This window comes from Thermobia domestica, chromosome 2 (assembly GCF_964235325.1).
Source record: "Thermobia domestica chromosome 2, izTheDome1.hap1.1, whole genome shotgun sequence".
Lineage (NCBI taxonomy): Eukaryota > Metazoa > Arthropoda > Insecta > Zygentoma > Lepismatidae > Thermobia > Thermobia domestica.
This window is the reverse complement of record NC_137455.1, coordinates 286732788-286755261: the sequence shown is the minus strand read 5'-3', so window position 1 is coordinate 286755261 and position 22474 is coordinate 286732788. Positions and strand designations below refer to the sequence as shown.

General features: G+C 37.6%; 1 protein-coding gene across 9 annotated transcripts in view; it reads right to left on the bottom strand.

Moving 5' to 3' along the window:
• LOC145678540 (uncharacterized) overlaps positions 1–22474 on the bottom strand; it is a 137965-nt gene that overhangs the window by 30790 nt on the left and 84701 nt on the right. For 4 of the 9 annotated variants that reach the window (XM_081748809.1, XM_081748805.1, XM_081748802.1 and 1 more), the window contains 2 exons: positions 18976–19259; positions 871–11457 (listed from right to left, as the gene is read on the bottom strand). In XM_081748809.1, the coding sequence (XP_081604935.1) occupies positions 19083–19259 (177 nt within the window). In that variant the 3' untranslated portion in view covers positions 871–11457; positions 18976–19082. Of the gene's footprint in view, positions 1–870; positions 11458–18975; positions 19260–20748; positions 20846–22474 lie in introns of those variants that run through there. The other 5 variants (XM_081748810.1, XM_081748811.1, XM_081748807.1 and 2 more) reach the window with 2 other exon arrangements.

Sequence of the window (22474 nt, the reverse complement as noted above, 5' to 3'; positions counted from 1 at the left end):
TACCATTAAAGAGGTAAAAGCTTTACATAGATTGTGGTCTTTCATTGGAAGAAATGTATATAAGTTATTTTCGACGAGAACAAAGAACTAAAGTTTGAATGTGGATAAGAGGAGCTTGGAAAGACAATGGGACTGTATCATAAATAATAACAATTTTTAATAAGCAAAAATGAAATCTTTATTTTCTAAGACACAAAAATTACATATACAAAAAAAGAGTCAAAATATAAATTTATTTATCAATTTGTAAGCTGAGCATACTTCCACAAAATGAAGATGAAAAATTTCAGTTTAACGTCCCACATTTATCCCTTTTAGGCTAAGGGAGACGGATGATTAAATCAAGTGAATGATGATAGAAGAATTGGTTGAATGAGAACATTATAAGAAACGAGAGTACCCAGAGAAAAATAACGGACAAGATATTGTCTACCACAAACTTGTTTGGCAGGGGATTGAACCAAGGACCCCACACACGAGATAGCGCTTTACCACTGCCACCGTGCCTCCCACTAAAAAAAAAAAAAAAAAAAAAAGGTAGATTTTGGAACATAATCAAATTTATCAGCACTTGGTTACTTTCCAAACTTCAATAAACCATAAGGTAGCCACGTAACACAAACAAAAGAAGAATGCTTTTCGATAAATCAGTAACTGATACATACATTCGAAAGTTTCAACAGCATTTCAGAGGAATTTCCTCAGAATTTATTCAAGTATTTATTACATATATGTAACTATACAACTTTTGAGTAATCCATGGTTAGTTATGGAAGTATGTAACCATCTAAGTTGAATCACAAATCTAGAATTATGATTATAACAGTAATTCTACAAAGTGCCTAGATTTACATCGAAACAGTCTTTATAAAAAAAAAGTTTTAATATAATAATATTGTTATTATTATTGAAGAAACAAGGTTTTCAGAATAGTTTTTTTTTTTTTTTTTAATTCAATGATTGTTTATTGTCAAGCTTTCTGACATTTTTTCAACTTTGCATACGGAAAATGTGGAAGATGACAGTCGGAGAAATGAAAATAGTTGCATGTGAGTTATCCAGACCTGCTAACAAATGTAACAGAAAACCAACAGAGTATGGCACATGTAATAATAATAATAACTGAACTTCAGACACAGTAAATCAAAGGGATAGGTAAACAAAATTTTTATCTACTGTTCAAAATTATGCTTCTATTTACATTTTTTTAATGAACAAGAACTGACAGTCATAAATAAAGGTGAACTAATGAATACAACTCCTTGCTTTGATACCAAAGAACTGAATTTCAGCAATGTTGTTTTCCTCTAATTCGTGCGAAGCATGTTTCCGTCATGAAATTATGCACGATAGCTGAAGTTTTTAAGTTTTGAGAGGCATATGCATACAGATAACTTGAATGATTACCTTAACTTACACACAAAGAAAATCATTAACGCCTTCAAGTTTTTTTTTTTTTTTTTTTTTTTTTTTAAATTTCCTTCTCTCTCTTCTACTATAATTCGAAGGTAGGTTTCAACACTCAACAGCAGAGATATAATAATAATAATAATAATGCATTTTTGTGGACAGAGGAGGATTTTACATCATACATAGGTACCCTTTCTCTTTTGTTGAAAAAGGATGGGGTTGCTCAGTGGTAGAGCGTTCACCTCTGGTGCATTGGGTCCATGGTTTGATCCCAACTCGCGCAAAGGGCTTTGTGGTGAACAAAGACCATGTAAGCGGGTTTTCTTCAAATGCTCTCGTTTCTTTCCACTTTCATCATTCATTCCCATCACCACAGTTTCCTTTAGCCTGCACGGCATACATGTGGCACGTAAAACTGAATGATCTTTTATCTTTTTGCTGAAAATAACAAGGATTTTTGTTTTTATGATTTTCTTATTCAACTTCCATTTTCGTTTTCATGTAGTGGGTTCTGCAATTAAGAAAATTCTTTTACAAGATACCTATGTTCAATCTGGGATGGCTGCTATCTTGATTTGGTTTTCACATTTGCATTGCATTGTATACCTAAGAAAATATGTTATACAACTCAATCTTGAACTGATGATGTTTGGTTACCTAAGTATGGTGGACTCATGTCATACTTATGCAGGAAACTGTCAAGTCATGCACGAAACAGTTAAAACAAGAATAAACAGGACTGAATATCATCGATATAGCAAGCAGCAAAAGCAATCAGTACTTACGGACCTTTTGTCAAGTATGCGTTTTGATTTTCCTCGCCTTATGCTGATAGCGGCATTGTTGACCAGTGCTGCTGTGGGTGTGGTAAGACAATGAGTCACAACTAGAGGAAAGAAATGAGCTTGAGAACCTTGACGGGACTGACCACTCATCCTACTTTATTTTACTTCACAACAACGAATTTCCAGTTGCATTTGTAAACAAAACACCTTCTGGAATATGACGTCATTCCTTAATACTTTGATCCCTTTCTGCTCAAAAACACAAAACGCGCTTTGTTATGTGTAATGGTATACAAAAGGAGTAATTATTCCCAAAATTTCAATTTTTTTTATACAGGCCCATTGGAGATATCGGACAGTGAAATGTGCCAAATTGGCATAATTCCCCAAATTTACGATTTTTTTCCAGGCCTTTAGGAGTATCTACAGGTCTGCAAATTTTTGTGTATAAACTTATGACCCCGGTCTACATGCACACACAAATTCAGACTTCTACATCAGTTGTTTCCTCTTCCCAAACATGTCTTCAATGTCCAAATCTGTTGCTACTGTAGGTCCTGATTTCACCCTTTTCAAGTGGTTTTAGGCAAAAATGTTAAGAGGACAAAGTTTTTAGCTCTGTACAAGTTGGAGACGTCCAGCAATTTTCATTTTGGTAGGACAAATACATGCTGAAATATTCAAAACAATGTAAACGCCTAAAATAGAGAAAACGCAAAATGGCGGCAGCCGCTGCGTCGCGATGCGATGTTGTAAAAAATGATTAATTGTGGTTTTGAAGTACTCTCATATCGACTCAACATTTCTGAACAAATTAGATATTTTAAAAAGGTTAAGCGGCAATTTTCCTTTTTTCTCGATCACTTAGCATGGATTGACCATAGAACATTTTAGTCGTTAAACATTATTCTGAAAGCCTTACAAACAATTCGCTGAAAGTAGAAAACCACGTACGTCTACAAAAATTGCCATTTTTTCCCTAGCAGAAAATAGAATGACTGATTTTCTTTGGTTTGTGGTAAATATTCATGCTATTTTTTAAACATCAAAATTGTATTTCAATTTTTGTATGCTGTACACATGAAAAGGCTCGAAAAAAAACTTTTTTGAAAAAAAAAAAAAGCTGGGATTTTTTTACACGCCTATCCCGTCGCCAGATGTATAGAAGACATCTGGCAGATGTATGGTTACCACACACAGATCTTACCGGTGTTGGGCGGTGAGTCGAAGAAAGGGCTCCCTTATCCGACTCCGACACGCTGAATCGGCCACCCTGAAAGTAGCGTCATATTTACGCACCTGAATATCCTAACAGAACCGGACAGCGCGAAGATGGTAACACGCTTAAGAGTCTCGAGTCTTGAGGCGCCAGCCGACCATTTACCTCTCCACGGGATAGTGCATGTTGTCACCTGGGGCCAGTGGCCTGAAAGGTCTCTTACGTACTCCCGGACTTGAGGGTTCCGTGAGTATTTGAGACGCTTAAGGTGGTGAGCTGGGTCCAGGCTAGTGGCTGCGGAGACAACTTGCACATCAGTAAGTGCCGCTTGAGACGGAGTATAAGCGACAATATTAGGCTTTCTTAATCCCTCTGAGGTTTGAATCCAGAGTTCCCTAACCACCATCCATCCCTGTTCCTTAAGATCCTCGCACAGTACACAACAGATGACGTCGTGGCGCTTGATTCGAATTCCGCGAGTCCTGCCACAATTCTGGATGATATGGGCTGCTGTTTCATTGATTCTACAGTTGATCCGGCAGTCAGTGGACATTCCATATCTCCTGGACCCACGCGAAGTTCCAATCCTACTCGGTAAACAGTTGACCCTCGTGTGAAGAAAATCCACACAGTCTCTACCGGTAAGATTTAATGCTCCACTCAGAGTGAGGGGAGCAGATGACGCAGGAGCTTGGGAACATTCCCGGGGCTCATAACCGTCGATAGAGCCATGCAGCTTAAGGGCCATCTGTTTTCGAACTGCACGAGTATCCCTCACGCCCTGGCCCATAGCCTCAACTCGGCCATGTGCCCACTGAACCTCCCTCTGGATAGATGGAGAGAGGAAGGCACCACGGAAAATCTCGAGTTGTGAGTTCTGGAGCTTGCTGAATCGCCTTAGTTTAAGCACAGGGATGGTATACCTCAAGGAGAGAATACCAAGTTCAATCTCTTATCGGAACATGGAAGAACGCCTTGGAGACATCATGAGGCCGACGAAGCCATTGGCGCACCGCAGCACGTACTTGTCGATCAAGTGCTTCAAGGCAGCCCAACACCAGTGCCTGGTAGACCTTAGGCAGTAGGAATTGGACCAACAACAGGATCCGCTGCTAGGGTTTCAGTGGCGTTTACCGAAGGCGTTCAAGATGAAGCGCCAAAGAAGCCTTGGTCGTCTGGCGTTCCCTAAATGTAAATTGTATTCCCAGATAGCGCCAGTAGAAGATAACTCCGGTCTGGGGAAGAAGATCGAATCCCACATGAAACTGTGACTCCATCTTGATCTTCATCTTCTTCCCCTTTCCGTCTGACACCAACGAGAGTACGGAGCTCTTCTTAAAACTGAGCTCAAGGCAATTCTTCCGTAGCACTTCCGACTGCGGTGTCAAGCAGAGCTGCATGCCCGGTGCAGTAGATGAAATAAGCACCAGATCATCCGCAAAGGCTAGGGAATTGACCCTTGCGGACGCACCGAGATCAAAACCGACCTCAGGAGGCAAAGCACGCAGCACACTGTCGATCACCAGATTGAACAGCAGTGGAGAGAGGGGGTCACCTTGCCGTACACTTCGATTTACCAGCACAGTTTCTGAGGCCTCCCCAAGCTCCAAAATGGTCTCAGAGTTGGTGTATAGCGCATCGACGTAATCCACAAAAGGAAGCGGAGCGACAATGCGTTCAATAGCGGCAAGATGGCATACTTCGACACAGAGTCAAAGACCTTGGAGACGTCCAGAGTGGTACGCTGACATTGCCGTAGACGCTGATTTGCAGTAGAAATCACTGCGTCAAGGACTGAGACATTCTCCAGGATGCCATCCACAGGAAAAAATGCCCGTTGCCGACTATCGAATACAGGATGTTTGATTAGCCGAGCTGCTAATATCTTATAAAACTGCTTGGTAATAAGAATAACAAACCCGACGGAAATTGGTCTGTAATCGGACGGCGCCAAAGGTCGCTCTGTCTTCGGAATGAAGACCGTCCATGACAATCGTAGGTGATCGGGCAAGGTGTCAACCAAGAGGAACAGATTGTACAACTTCAGGTGGAGTCGGGCTGGATTTCTAAAAGCTCATTCATAGTCAAACCGTCGAGTCCAGGCCCAGTATCACATCTAAGTCGAGCTCCGGTAACTCCCTCGCCAGTTACAGGAGCCCACAAAGGGTCTCTCGGAAGGAATCGGCTCTTCAGGATAAGGAATCGATTCCTTACCGAAAAGACCGCGCCAAAACCCCTCATGGCGTCCGGAGATGGACGCCTTGAGAGGTCTTCGGGGCTGTCTAACACCTCCTTGGCGGCCAGGTGTCTTCGCTCTTTAAAGAGCTTCTGGACCCGTGCTTACTCCTGCCTGCGTTGCCTCTTCTTGGACAGGACTTGGTCGCGAGAGAAGTTCGACGGAGGCCTGGACGACCAAAAATTGGCTGTAAGATACGAGGAAAGTCTAGGCAGGACTTCCTCATCGCCCAGGGCCGACTTTATGATGGCATTGAGTCGACGCTCTTGATAATTCTCTACATCGGGCTGCTGCGCCTGGGTATACTGCCCAAGCAGCCTTCTCAGCTTCCCCTTGACCACTTCCCTCCAACCAAGAGAATCCCGCACCGAACGGGGTGGAGGTGTTGAAGAAGAAGAGGAGGGAAAGGAGAACCAGATGTAGGCACTATCATCGCCAGAAACGACTTCAGCCCCAGAAGGGGCTGGAGATGGCTTAGGTGCGGAATCAGGGCCCAGCTGGGAACCCGCGATAGGTTCCTAAAAGACAGCGGGTAAACCTGTGAAATCAGGTACCTCTATCTGGAGGGGAACTCCTCGCTCATCTGGGGACGGGCTGCTTCAGAGGTCGTTGTGAGCATCTCACGGACAAGCCGTTGATAGGCCTGTAGCTTGCGATGACTCTTGATGGATTCGAACAGAAAAAAAAGCTGGGAAATTTTAGGCTTTTTAAAATACTAGCGTTAATTACCCGCTTCACTGGGTTAAAATAAGAAAAAATACTAATATGTTCCGTTACTAATATGTTCTGTTTACTATTACTGAAGCGCCCTTTGATAGACGATGATTTTTGTCTTAAAAATTAAATATTACCATTGTAAGCTCAATTTGCATTTAAATGACATCGGACGTGACATTATTTATCTCAGCGACTCCGAAAGCTATTGTCGCAAGCTACAGGCCTATCCCAAGTGGTAGAGCGTTGGCTTTGTATTCGGAAGGTCACGGGTTCGATTCCCGCTGCCGACCATACTGACGGGTTTTCCTGTCCTACCAGGCAAATGCCGGGATGGTACCCACTAAACATGCCCTGGCCGATATCTTCCCAAATCCTTTTTATTACTACTATTGTTGTTAGATATCCAGTGTAAAATGGCCTCTGAGCTGTATCTGATGATTAAATAAATAATATTGGTCAACAATGATCATTTACATATATATATATATATCCCTCCCCCAAGTTGTGGAGCTCAATTGGGATTTAAACGGTATCAGAAGTGTCACTATTTATCTCAGCGACTCCGAAAACTATGGATTCAACACTAATATTGGTCATTTTTGATCATTTTAAAATATCTCCCCCTCCCCTAAGCTGCACCTTCACAGTGAAATGATGAAAACCATCCTAGGCCCGAACCTCATCTATGCTGAAAATTTTATCGAGATCTGTCGGGTGGTTGAAGAGGTATGAAGTCACAAATATAGTCACTTTCATTTATACTATATATAATTTCAATTTTAATGGACAGATAGTAGTAATTCTACCTTTGTTTTCCCATTATGACACGGAAAGACATTTAATTACTGTATTGTGAAAGAAATTCCTGTGGAAAATTCAAGAACTAAAAAAAAAAAAAAAAAAAAGTCATTCGATAGAAAAGAAAAAGTGCAAATCGGTAAACGCAGTGGGTTTTCCCATTCCAACGATTTGTTTATACAGCTAATAGGTTAACGTTCAACGACAAAAATGTATCAGCAGAAGTTTAATAGTGTTAGCTATAACACTTCGGAAAGTGTATTATCTTTTGTGGACCAAAATTATTATTTATAATTTATGAATAAATTAATACTTAATTGTAACTAATATAATATTTACTGAAGCTGATAAAATTCGAGGAAGAGAACATTTAAAACGCTATCCACAAGTTTTTCATTTCAAAAATCTTGACGAGTCTAGGACAGAAATTTCGGTGCGGCAACAGGTTTGAGTTGGAACAGATTGGTGTGGGAAGAAAATTTTCAGCTGATTCATACCATCGAAAAATTTCCAAATACACTTAACTATTCGGTACTTAAATTGTCCTTCCATTCTGAAGTTATTTACGAAACTAATTTCATCAAACGGAAAGAACTTCTGTCGCTGACTGTGCAATACTACTGAAATTATCAGTCACAAATACATTAAACAAAACACAGATATACAATAATTAATATTACATAATAACATGACCAATGTATGAAGTTATTAGTCACAAGTACATTATACAAAACATGTATAATAATTAGGGGAACGGGAATGGCTGAAACTTCATAACGAGAAATTACATAATTTATACGGTTTACCAAAAATTGTTAGGGTCACCAAGTCTAGGAGGCTCAGGTGGGCAGGTCATGTAGCAAGAATGGAAGAACGTAGGAACGTTTTTAAAATGGTAACTGGAAGACCAATCGGAAAACGAGCATTAGGAAAACCAAGACGCAGATGGGAGGACAATATTAAGATGGATCTCGCAGAAATACGAATAAAAAAAGTAGAAACTAGATCCAGTTGGCTAAGGCTGGAAGTCAATGGAGAGCGTCTGTGAAAGCGGCATTGAACCTCCGGGTTCCATACGCCGTGGAGTTAGTTATATAATAATTAATATCACACATTGCAATAATCGAAGTGTAAAATTATAAGTCATGCCTCATAGATACGATATTACATCCCTGTTATTATAGTCCTCAGCCATTTTTTTTTCAAGTGGTCAGCTGACTATTTCTTTACTTATTATGCCTCTCGCCTGTATCATAGTTGACCTTTTTGTACCGAACTTCATTCAGTGTTGCCTCACGGCAAAATACATCTATAAATCGCCAAACAGAAGATTTGCTAATACAAATGTGTGAACGAAACGCTGTGTGCCAGCCCTCCAATGCATTATTTATCTTGTTTCGATCCTGCAAGAGGGCGTAACAGTGTTTTCAATAAGCACCCTCCAACACAGAAACTTTTCTCCGGATTCCTCGAATTGGTCTACCAATATTAGTGTCTTTGAAATAGCGAAGATAGACTGAAAATCCCGAGGAAACCGACAATTCTTAATACTTACAGTGCTAATCACGTAAATATATGGAGTCTATTTCAAAATTTATTTCAACGGTTATTTGCATACAGTTGCGGAGTTATACGCCCTAAGTAATGCTTGGACATCATAGTTCGTTATTCCATCACTAGATGGTGGGCAAATGCTCGTAATAGTTCTGTGAGAATAGCTTTATGCATGTGTTTTCATTTTGAATGTCATTTATCTTGTAACTTTTTTGTTTCTAGTACATCTCATCTCATTTATGAATGAAACTTCCAAGGAAGGCATTCCTTATAATGTAACGTATTATATATCAGAATAAAGCAAATCCCTTTACACTGACCTTTTAAAACATAACACCATTAACTCTTATCGCTGCACTGTTTCCGAAACACGTACATGTAGCCCTCGTGCACCAACTTCCTACCACCATGAGAACTGGCCACAAATAATGTCTTTCTTCAAAAGAACAAGAAATTCTAGCCTACCTATTGTACAAATAAAAGTACATCCCCGTCATTCGTTTTATATGGTGGAATAATTAAATCATTATACTTTCCAAATGGTTAAGTGTATTCTGAAATTCCTCGACGGTATGAATCAGTTGAAAAATTTCTTCCCGCACAGAACTGTCTAGCACCAATTTGTTCGGGTTCCAATCTTGACACGATATAACACTAAAGAATGAAGGAATTATGTAAATAATGATGTTAAACTAACATTATACTCAAAACAGTCGTTTATAGCATTAATTTTGTAAACTAAACCCTCTGAAGCTTTGATAAAGCGTTTGCCAAACGGAGAACAAGATCCAGGCACTTTATAAAATGTTTAGGCAACCAAAGCGACTTTTGAAATATATGGGTTACAGAACTTACACTTGAAGGTAACAACTGCAATGTCAGTTTGAGAAATCAAGACAGCCACTCCGGGACTGAAAATAGGGTTCACAAACACTAGACGTTATAGTCGCACTTTCTTAATTGTAGAAGTCAACTATAGGAAAACAAAATTAGTGCTTACACAACAAGTTATAAAAAAAATTAAAAAGGGAAAATTTCCGTTTTTTTTTTAGAAAAAAAAAGTTTCATGGGGAAAAGCTCTTATATCTCCCCAAAAGGTTTTATTTTTGCACCTGTAGTCTGTTGGAATGGAAAAAGGTGGAATGTAGTTATTTCATCATTACATATAAAATTAAGAAAACCATAATAATAAAAAATATAGTCTACGAAGTCACGCAAAACTTTGATTGTCCTTTCCTCCTTAAAATCATTTTTTCTTCTCAAGACCTTTCATCTCTCCTCTAAGTTGCTTTCCTCAGTCGCGTATAAAGGAAGCTTTTCTTGCTGATGGAACTTCTCAGGTTAAGAAAACTTGTAAAAACAACTCATACAAGATCCTTCAGTACTCATGCAGAAATACAAATTTTATTTACCAAAATTATTCTTTGCTAGTTACCACATCACATTTTCGTGCTAAGTTCGCCGAATGTGTTTGTGTATTGAGATGATACCTAAGATGTGATTCTCGCACAAATCTTCGATCACAGATTTCACATACAAAAGGCCTCTCTCCTGTGTGTGTTATTCTATGGCGTCTGAAAGACTTTGGAAACCTGAAACTTTTACCACACGTCTCACATATAAAGTCTTTTGTTCCTTTGTGTATATCATAATGAGATTCCAGGTGGTGACGTCTGGTGAAGCCTCTACCACAGTGTTCACAAACATGCGGCCTTTCATTCGTGTGAGTTTTTAAATGTGTCTTAAACGCAGAAGTAAATGCGAACGTCATATTACAATGTTGACACTGATATGGCCTTTCACCAGTGTGTGATCTACTATGGACCCTAAGATCAGACAACGACCGAAAGCGCTTTGTACAAAGATTGCATTGATGTGGTTTTCCGTCTATATGACACGCAATATGAAGTTTTAAATAATCTTTCGATGATAAAGCTTTACCACAGTGGTCACAGATGTAAGTTTTCTTATCATGTATCTGCATATGTCTTCTGAAATTCTGGTATCTACTAAAACATTCGCCACAATCATGACACTGATAAGGGTCGGCGCTAGAATGAAGAAGACGAACATGCTGTTTCAATGATCTTGAATTTTTGAACTTCTTTCCACATTGTTGACATATGGAAGGGCATATTTCATTTAAGTGCATTTTTATGTGAGCCCGTAGCTCACTTTTAGTGTTCCATTCTGTCATACAATAAAAACAAATAAAGCTATTTTCCTCATTACATATGTCAACAAAGCTGTTTTCCTCATTGTAACACACACCGAAGCTATTTTCCTCATTAAAAACCTCACCAAAAGTATTTTCTTCCTTACATATATCAACAAAGCTGGTTTCGTCATTACAGATCTCAACATTTTCTTCAGTTACTTCTGTTTTCGGTTTTGTAAAAATCTCACTGGAAATAAAATTAGCGACGGCGGTAGGCAAACTATTAGCGTTATCAGCATTTAAGGAATTCATATTTACCTTAGTTGTGTCCGAGAATTCCATATTGCAATATACAAGTATTCAAAGATAGCTTGATTTGTATTAACTTGATTCTTCCTTACAATCGTAAGTAATCGAATTGTTATGGCATTGAACTCGAAGTGTTTACTGAACATGAACGTTATTTCCAATTAACATGACGGAGTGGTAAAATAAATGAACGATTCGAAGCTTGTTTGAACTATCTTGTAATTAAGCTGAGTTTGGTGTCGTGTTCAACTGAACTTCATTTTCAGCTAAACTGTAAAAGAAAAAATGGAAGAAAATAAAAAGAAAGCATAAATTAATAAAGAACGAAACACTTACAATAGAATTGGTTTTATGTAATTCTGAAACAAGCGGAACTGCTAGATACATGGCGCAGGAAATTTTCATAATTCACTATTTAACAGGGATTTTTAAACAACAGTGAAATTATAAGAAACTGTGATAACAAAGCAACGGATTATATTGTGCTTGTATTTGAATGTACGTAGTTTTGCATCAGTGTACACTTCACTGAAAGAGTGTACACAGGAAAAATCTTGTTCATGCGTCTTAGATTCAAATATTTAAGAGGTCTACGCGCGATAACTTTTTCCGTGTATTACTAAGACGGGAAACCAACTACCAAACTTACCAAACAAAATGATCAGTACCTTTGCGGATACTTTTCTTATTCGTAATTTGATTGTGTGTTGAGTGATGACGTTATGTATATTTTACTTAATTTTCTAGTATATAATTTAGTATATACATCATTTGAACACATGATCAAAGATCAAATTACGAATGTAAAAGTAACTCCAAAGATACGGATCAATTTGATCTTTAATTTTTGTATCTTCGTGTGGTGTGATATTTTCTCAGTGTTGAAAGGGATTCCAATTTTAGTAAAGGTTAGTGTGGAGATGGAATATGGTCTTGGGACGTTTGATTGACTGCAGAAAAGCGCATTTGGAAACTGGTTTTACTCCATAGCATTCAAAGTTAAAAGTGGAAGTACTTGATTTCTGGCGCTGCCGGTTAAGAGAGAAAATGGTACCTATTCTTAGAACGCTAAATTAAGCCTAAGCAACCATCTTCACTATCTCTTAGCGTCTTTACTTCATGTGAATCAATACTGAAACCCAAAGTTATAGTGCATTTCCATCATTTTTGGTTTTAGTAGTTAAGGACGGGGACAAAAAGTACTCCTGGGATACTTAATCGATTGCACGTAATCGTTTCTCGCTATCTTTACCGATTTTTCTCTGATTCATGAAGTAATTCTTGAGAAATATATATATATATATATATATATATATATATATATATATATATATATATATACATATATTTGTTTGAAGGGACGGACGTACACAGAAGGACAGACAGGGTAAATACATATACCTAATTATATCATAAATACTGTCACAAGTTTGAATGTGAATAACACAGAGAGTATTAACACCAAGACAATTTATTTTGGTCATGTTTTACATTGATATGTTGTACACCTGACGCACAAATCATTTTTCGAAATGTTCCCCCTTGGCCTTGATGCAGGGACGAAGTCTGTCCGGCCACTGGTCAACGGCATTACGCACCATGTCCATGGGAAAATTGTTCACTGCTCGGGTCAATGATTGTTTCAGACTGTCGACAGATGGATGCCGTTTATGGCAGACCTTTGCCTGAAGGACTGCCCAAAGTTTGTAGTCCAACGGGTTAAGTTCCGGGCTGCTAGAAGGCAATCAGCGGTATAAATGAAGTCGGGGACGTTGCGTGCCAGCCAGTCCTGGGTTGTTTTCGCTTTGTGGCCTGGAGCGGAATCCTACTGGAAGGTCCACTTTTCTCGAGGGAACATGGTAGCAGACAGTGGTTTCACTATATGTGTTAGCACTGTGTCCTGGTACACCTTGGCAGATGTTTTAACACCTTGTTCGCAAAAATGCAGTTGGGTTCTGCCTGAGTAGCTCACTCCCCACCAAACCATCACTGAGGCAGGATAATGTGCCCTCTGAACCTTTGGAACTGCCTCAGCAGCTGCAGTGGATGACATGGCATACACACGGTCATTTTGGGCGTTGTAGGCCTGCTCAATTGTTAACACCTTTTCGTCAATGAAAAGAATCTTTCTGTGCAGATTGTTGGTGTAACGCCGCACTAGTCTCTTTGATTTAAGGATCCTCTCCAACATTAATGTTTGGGCAGAAAGTGACCAGTCCGCTTCTTATACGCCCGTAGATGTAGGTCACTCCTGAGAACACGAGACATGGAATTTCTGCTGATGTTCATCTCAGCAGTCATCACACTTTGTGCTTGAACAGGATTTCTTCGAATTCTTGATGCGACTGCTTTCTGGACCTGCGGGTTTTGTACCGTTCGTGATCTGCCACTCATTGCGTGGTCAGCTACCGTTCCAGTCTCCGTGTATCGCTGTACGGCGCGATACACAAATCTCTTACTGATTTGTACGGGTTTCACGAGGTTGAAAATCTCACCTGCTGTCTTCCCGACCTTGTGTAGTGCAATTACTGCTACACGATTTTCGTAATCGCCCCCTCCATCAGAACTCAGTACAATATCAACGTATGTCATGAATAGTCAAATACACACTGCATTCATCTTCCGCTATATACACAGATGGCAGCACTGTGCCACTCCGGATGCCTACAGCGCCACTCCAAACTTTGTGACAATATTTATGATATAACTAGGTATAAAAGAGTTTTGGTAATCCGATTTCCTTAAAATGTGATCGTTTGCAAACTTCTTAAATATTTGAAGCGGAGATACATAATCGTTACTCTCGTTGAATTTACTCTTTTAGTTTGTAATATTTTTCATACTGTCTTTCTCTGTTAAGAGGAATTCGTTTGGTAACAAGGAAGCTGATGCGATTGAAATTTCCAAGATTTTGCCCTAAACTATAGTTTTTATTATGGTAAGCTATCGCCGAAGTTACGTTGCGCACGAGCTATAAGCATATTGTGAAGTACCCGATTCTCCCTGGAACCAGTTTCTTCTTTTATCTTAAATTCCAAGTCATTTTAAAGCATTTATTGAAATTCATTCCATTCACGACCCTAATTAAAAAAAAAAACTATCGCTGTACGCAGATAGCCAAAGCATTTGTTAAACTATTCAATAAATTTCATCAGTCTGTAGAAAAAGGAAATAAAACTACAGATTAAGTTCCCTTGCACAATTGCTACTCCTTTTCCTTTGGATTATACGTTAACTCTCATCGGGCACAAATCTCTAAAGGTAATTGAATAACAACGTCACTATGTCCTGCACAAATCCAATCGATCAAAACAGTCGTGGTGATTATGATCGTTCTCCTCGTGAACATCTCACAGTCAGACCAATCGGAAGCTCCCATGCTGAGGAACTATTCTAGCTTTGCATAGTGTTCATCGCTACGACACAATCATTATTAATATGGAATATGTCAATGTCGAGTTTCCATTACTAAGATTTTGGAATAAGCGCTATTGTTGTCGCACAGGTAGAAGATGCCCAGGCTGAGCATCACAAATTACATTCGCCACTTGTCATTTGTGTTCAAGAACCGTAGAATCAGCTATAAGCACAACTGTCATTTTCATGACACCCGAGGACCATCGCAGACCAGAAGTACTGTGCTAGAACCTATCCTAAGTTAACTTCCTTTCTCGTCACTCTCCACCACTTTTACCACCAAGTCTATTTCCTGACATTTTGTAGATATTGTTTTATTTATGGTTTCTTCAAGCATAACTGATATATTTAACGTTGGACGGGAGATTTGTGTGTTTCATCTCTTTTTCACCCCTTTGATCTTTGAATTTCCTTCTGAGCTACAGAATTGATAACTCCCCTCTGCAGAACATAATTAGATTCGAATCTCTATTCGATCCAGAACGCGTACTGCAGTCACACAGACCAGGGAAGCTGAGAATCTCTATTAAGAGAAGACTGATTATGCAAAACAATTAAATGAAATTTTTTAAGTTTTACGTCCCACGGTTATGCCGGTTAGGCTAAAGGAGACGATGATGATGAGAAATGAATGAAATGGTGGAATGAAGAAAGTGGGAGGAAACGGGAGAACCCCGAGAAAATCCACGAGCACGATGTTTGTCCATCACAAAGTCCACACGGCGCAATCTGGGATCGAACCAAGGACTCCATGCACCAGAGGGGAACGTTCTACCAATGAGCCACTGCGGCCTCTACCATTAAAGTTGTCGAGGTTGCAGTTTCATGCTCGAAAATAAAAGTACTACGGTAGAGCGTATGCACTTTCCGAATATGAACAAACGCAAAAGTAACAAGTGTGAAAAATGCACTCCTTGCCAAATGAATAAGACACAATATGGCACCTCCACACTGCAAGATATATCCGAATTACGCCCATTCGAGACAGGTTTCTTCAACAAAACTGGCCCACTTCCATTCTGTGGAAGATCAAATGATAAAATAAATTTTAGTAACCTTCGAATATGTACATGCTCGTAATAGTTATACCTATACGAGGTTGAGGTATAACTCAACCTCGTAGAGGTTGATTCACTTATATTGAGTCGATGTCAACGTGCAACTGTACCGCGCATCGCAAACTATCGCCGTGACATTCCCTCGAGGCAAGCAACAGTATCTCGTTAGTCACACAGTAGAGTAATGTGGTCGATCGTAATCGCATGTTGCCGAAACTGAACAGATTCTGGAAGGGGTTTACTGTGGCTCTTACGCTAAGTTCACGGCGTCGTGGATCATAGAAAGGTATGAAGTGCGTAATTTTCATGTAGGTCATACCACTGTGAATCGCATTACATAGATACATGTGGCACAGAGTCCCGGGTCCATCACATCGAGAAGAGCAGTTAGAAACCGATATCGCATGAAGACAACTCCATCGCAATTGGTGTAGTTCAAGGTATTCCCTCAGAATATCCCCATACAGTGTGCGATGGCCAGCACATGTCCTACATCGCAGGCGACAATCAACCGTGCAATTCACAGGGATTTACACTTTTCAGTCGTTCGCAAGAGCAGTGTGCAGGCACGTGTCATGTGCCTAAGCGAAAAATGAACTGCAGGAGGCTGTATGAACGTCATCTCCCGGATGATCGGTTGAAGTTTGTTGTTAACCTTAATGAGGAGTCGATATATCTCACAGATTGTGGTAAAGTTCGTTCTATTATATATTGACCTGTTGACATCAAGGGTCGAAGCACGTTCTTCCCTCAATGCACAGAAAATTCCCAAAAGAGTTCAAGATTGTGGCCACTTTCTCCAAGAGATAGAATAAAACGTCAAAATCAATGCTGCGTACTACCACTCATGTCTTGACTGAAATGTACCAGCATTGTACGGACAAGATGTGAACATCGTTGAATTGCAGTAAGCCAAGGCATCCAGCGAAACAGCTCGAAGTTTTCCAATTACGAAGATATATTTCGCGTTTTTTTTTTTTTTGGGGGGGGGGGATAACAACTAGAAAGTAAGATTCACGTGGTTTCAAACTCAACATTTACTAGTTTACGTGAGACAACAGAAAGAAATTTTATTCATTTATTTTTACCTGGGATTAACTTCAATTGGACCTCGTGTACGTTTTTTCATGAACAGCATAAAATCTCAACTACTAAGAAAATGGGACGCATCTTATTAAACGAATTGCAAGTCTCTAAAGGAGACTGAGTAAACAAGTTGAAATCACGAAGTCTTGACAAAGTATACTACTGAAGTTCTAAAGTATCGTTTGCTCGACTGAATTTGCCAACTGGAAAAACTCGTCAAGAATTCAGTACTATAAATTTCTCATTATCCACTGAAAAATGAGCAAATCTTTTGATACTAGGTTGTTTCATAATATCTCAAACACACTTTTTCTAAATTATGGTTTGTTAATACACAATTTACATGTAATAATTAAAACCCCAATAGATCCAGGAAAGACAATTTCATGAAATTTATTGTATTTAAAGTTTTTTGTCTTACAGTGAACACTGCCGATATGATTTACCGGATAAAGTTATAAGTAGATTTAATAATCGTTCTGCAACCATCTCAGAGAGTATAAAGGTATTTGTTACATCTTCGTTATATATTTGCTACAAGAATTCAAACGTAAATACACCTTACGAGTATTTTTCTTAACAATAGGCTAAACAATTGTAATTTAAAAATTTTCGAAAATAATTAAGATTTCTTATTTAAAAAAGACCGAAATCGGTATCCTTTCTCATTGCAACTTGATAGTTACCGTATCACAACTGAAAACTTTTCATAGTCAAATAAAATTTCAACTGGCAGATACTGAAAAGAATTGTTTGCACTTTATCAGTTATGAAGATTTCGATGTCGTTATGTTAAATTATACAGTAATTCTGTCACAGCAGGCGATTCAGATTCTCCAGAAACACGTTAAGAAATTTCGATGCTTTTTATTTCAGCTTTTCCACAAATATTGAAACGTCAATTGCATTTGTAGAGAAAATTCAATATCTAAAACTACATATGTACGGACTGATTTTAAACACTGTCGCATCAAAACAATACACTGTCAGACTTTTTAACATACAGCACGACAATGGAAACCTCTACACTTCAGTGACTTACCAAAATGAAACGAAAACTTGCAAATTACTTCGTTTTCCTGTGGATATTTGTTTATCCTATTTATAATCAATACACACCCTGTTGGCACATTTATAATTAAGTGTTATTTCCAGCTGCGCCGCGCCAATAAATTGACAGCAATTCCACCTGATCTACATGATAAAAATAAAAATCGACGTTTTGTACAACCTTTGCAGGACCAAAGGGCTGAAGCGTTTGCAACGAATATTTGAAAGTAGTTAACCCTTGCGTTCAGCCAGATTTTTTAAATTATTTCACTTTGATTTTAATATACCTCAAATGAAAGCAAGGGGGGTTAAAACTGTTCTGTCATGAATTGAATACCTAATGAGCCCCTGAAATTAGAGAGATGAAACTCGCCATATATGCCCATTAAAAGGAGTAAAGATGTGTGTATCAATCAGTGTTTTGCTGCTTGAAGGAAAGAGGGGACAATTTCTATAATAATTTACGATTTTGTATCCTTAAATTATTTACTTAACGATTTTCATTAATTGGGTAAATTCTTTGGTTTGTGCTATGAGAAAACGATCTGTCTCGATCTTGACGTTGTGTAAGCGACATGGAAGGATTGTGTGAGGGTACTGCACTGAAATCAAACTTTCAACAAGGAGTAATTGGAAACCAGAAAAAGTTATTGTAAACTTATTAAATATTTTCTGTAAATAATATTTTTCACATGTAACGAACGACATTCGGTTAATATGTGCACCAAAAATAATAATCAGGTAGTGTCTTATAATAATAATAATAATAAATTATTATTAGTGAAGACATATTCGAACCAAGAGAGTATGTGGATGAGCAGACACTGTTAGAACATATTACGGAGATTGACATCCATTCACATCTATGCTATTTATGTTTTAAAAAAAATGGCACAACTATTGACTGCTGGATCACCACTCGAGAATTATTGAGACTATGGAATAATACATCGGTTGCCATACCACTTATAAAATCAATACAAAAACATCCGACGCACGACGTATATATGAAATTTTATTGTGTAGAGCCGACCATACATTACGTTTCACTTACTAACCAATCGTCTGAAATATATACTTCCAGCAAAACTTTCAGTGTTAAACCTACACTGCATATTTATTTAGACCCACTGTAACGATTGTTTAGTATAAATCAATAATACTATATACAGTTTTACCTCATTTAATGTTATTCCAAAAATCTGCCTTCTCTGCTGAACCCTATTGCTTGCGTACTTCTAGTGACTTCCAATGCAAAATGCTGTCAATTACACATACACAGATGTCAATTTACAATACGAATATATTTCCGTGTTATGCTCTGATGTGTTCCGTCTTGTTTTGTTTCACCAGCTGTTGTTGATTTGATTTTAATTGTCATTACATTGGTTTGCTTTATGTCAACATACTCCACAGGACTATCTTTTTTTCTTCTTTCTCTCTTACAGATGCATATGAGTACCTGAAACATAGAAATAATAGATTAGGATCCTTCTTTATAACTGAATGATAAAACTGCAACACTTACGTCGCGCTGAGAAACTATAATTTGTTACACGTGCTTAGACGTAGAGAAAATATTTGAATAATTTGAGCTATTTCCTTGGAATTCTTCACATGTTTTCTGAGCAATTTAAAAAAGCTTAATTTGATTCCTTTTAAAGTTTCTTTTACGTATCACAGTTATGCTCTGTAGGCTAAACAACTGATGATTAAGGAAAGGGAATGATTATGAACGAATTGGTGGAATAAGAAAACGAAAGAATTCAGAAAAAATACTAGATACGCATAGAATTCTTAACCAAAACATATCTAGAATGTTATGTATCTTCCCTTGCTTTTCCAAAGGATATATAAAAGACTGCCATTAAAGTTGTCCAGTCATGTACTCTGACAGAAAAATTACGGTGCACCAGAAAACGACGATGCAATCATGGAATTGTATTGGACAATAACTTTCAATAGGGAACACAAAATTATCAAAATACGGTACTTCAATATACAAACACTGAAACTTCCTGAAATTTCCACTGTTATTATGCAGCTTTAAATGCGATATTAAATGTATATATAATAATCTAGAGGCGCATTAGCGACTATATTACCATTAAATTCCATATATAATGTGTGAGTGTGAAAGAAAATTATTGCTTCAGTTTACATCAAATCCCCATCTGCTTCTCAGTCACTGAAATGAATCCCGTCTTCGTACTGTTGAAGTATCTGACTATTGTACATCTAATGTACTACCTAACGTTTTTGGATATTGTTCACTTTGTCATTTGAACAATCTAATGCGTATTTCTTACCGTGATGACGTATTTTTATTTTGTATCTTGTTCACCTTTACTTACACAACAATGTAGTAAAGTTATTACTTTCTACACTACTTGTTTGATGTTCATGTTTGACGATGTTTTGCATGCGTCTGAATTTTTCTACTGCTCTCCAATGATTTTATTCAAAATGACAAATCTAAATGACACGAATTTTAGAAATGATCGAAAAAAAATGCATCAAAAGATTTCTTCAGATGTTGATTGAAATATATGGGATCTTTCGATGCATTTTCGGATCAGGGGCTCCAAAAGTTTTGAACGGCCCCGAAGTTTTACAGAATAAGCACATTATACTGATAGTTTGGGTTTGGCTACACTATATGTAGTTCTCCAGATATAAGACGTAGAAGAAAATTTTTGATTGAAATATATTGGATCTTTTGATTAAAAAAAAAAAAAAAGTTAAGGGTGGGTAAGATTAGTACTCTAATCTGTCCCATGGGAATTCGGTAAGCTGATCATTAGTGATATTCATAGTTTATGTGTTTGAAATATTATGGTATAAGAAATGTGTTGTACTAGTTAGGAAACTATTTCATTCAAAATATCCTTTACAAAATTACTGAAAGATAATGTTATATTCTGATAATACTCTTGAGTCAGTGTACGTACTTTTGAACTTGACGTAAGGATAATCTCTTCGTAACTACCTTCGTCACAAACCTTGTATTTTCTTGTTATTTTACAATCTATGGACCACAGCTGTAGCAATCAATTTCCTCAAATAACACTTAAAGTTTGCAACAATGCTAGTATTAGACAAATATTGAGTCCACCATTATATACACATTGTTGTTGGAATGCAGCATGGAAAAAATTCATGATTTTTAATAAAATATTTTTTGTTGATTTTTTTTATTCATCGATTTTTTTTTATTTAAATCAAATCTTTCCCCTCGTAAAATACAAGTCGCGAACTGAAGAAAGAAAAAAAAAAAACCATTAGGAATTAGTATTAAATGTTAATTATTCCATTTAAGTGAAAGCATTGGGGTTAAGTTTTGAATTAATCTACAATCGTTAACTTATTTCAATCCAAAAGAATGTTTCTTAAGCATTAAGGAAGAGTACAGCAACGTTTATCAACATTACTTTTTTTCACAGAAGTTACTGATATTTGGTAGGGGCATATTTTTAAGAAATCGGAACTAGCTTGCGGCACGAAATACACATAAAATACATAAATTTCGCCTAAAGTTATAAGCTCTTAGAAATTCAGAGAGGGGATCGGAAATCTCTAATATCTGGGAACAAATAAAGAGAAGCGCACACAAAAGATTTTTCGTCTTAAACGTCCATGGTGATTTTCCCGTTGGAATAGTTAACGATTTAAAAACCCTGTAATGAAGAGAAGAAAGCAGGATTCCTCAGTTATCCTTTCAAAACGGGATTTTTCCTAATCATCCTTTGCATGAAACAGTCATTTTCATACTATGCTGTTCATATATTTCAGTTTCATTTTATTATGATTATCTTCCATAATCGCAATAACGAAACAGAAATGGACTCTACTTATTTTCACTTTAAATTAACTTATTTCGGAGTTTGATTTAGATCAGACTGATTTAAATCAATTCATCCTTCTGGAATGTATCACAGACAGTAAATTTTAATCATGCACGTACTTTACTGGATGCAGGCACACCATAACAGACTTTTAAATAATAAATATTTTATTATGCACCCACAAGAATACTGATATTTATTAATAACGGACACTTCTAATATATACTATTCACGAAAAAGAAATCACATTTTTTTTTACAACACCTACAAATTTAATAAAAATTAAATTACCTAACTATTTCATCTTTTTTCTTTCTTAATTAGTTACTTTCTCCCTTTAATCGTTTGTCCCATGAAACGTGGATGGATCTTTGCGGACTTCAAATGTGAAACAAGGGAATTCCATAGATACACTCGAATGTATACAATAGAACATGAATACTTGAGAGGTATGTTAAATAAGAATACAACTTTGTAAATCCGATTTTACCCAATCAAACCTACAGGTTTGGGTTTTTCACAACCTTCTTGCATATATACTTCTTTTCCATTGAATCGAGGTGTAGGCAAGTCTTTACTTTGACTAGGACAGTGACTGCAACCGATTCATCTGACCCTGTTCCCAGAACAATTTTGGAATCATTTCTCAAAAATGATTCAATTCATCGGAGCAGTCTAGGATTCAGTTCCTCGGAACAGACAATCTGTTACTCACTTCTAGACTACTCCAAAGAATAGAGAATTTTTTGGGAACTGCTTCCCAAACTACTCTGAAAATCGGTTCAGATAAATCAATCCTTAAACAACCTTAATTCAAAAGTTTTCCAACAGC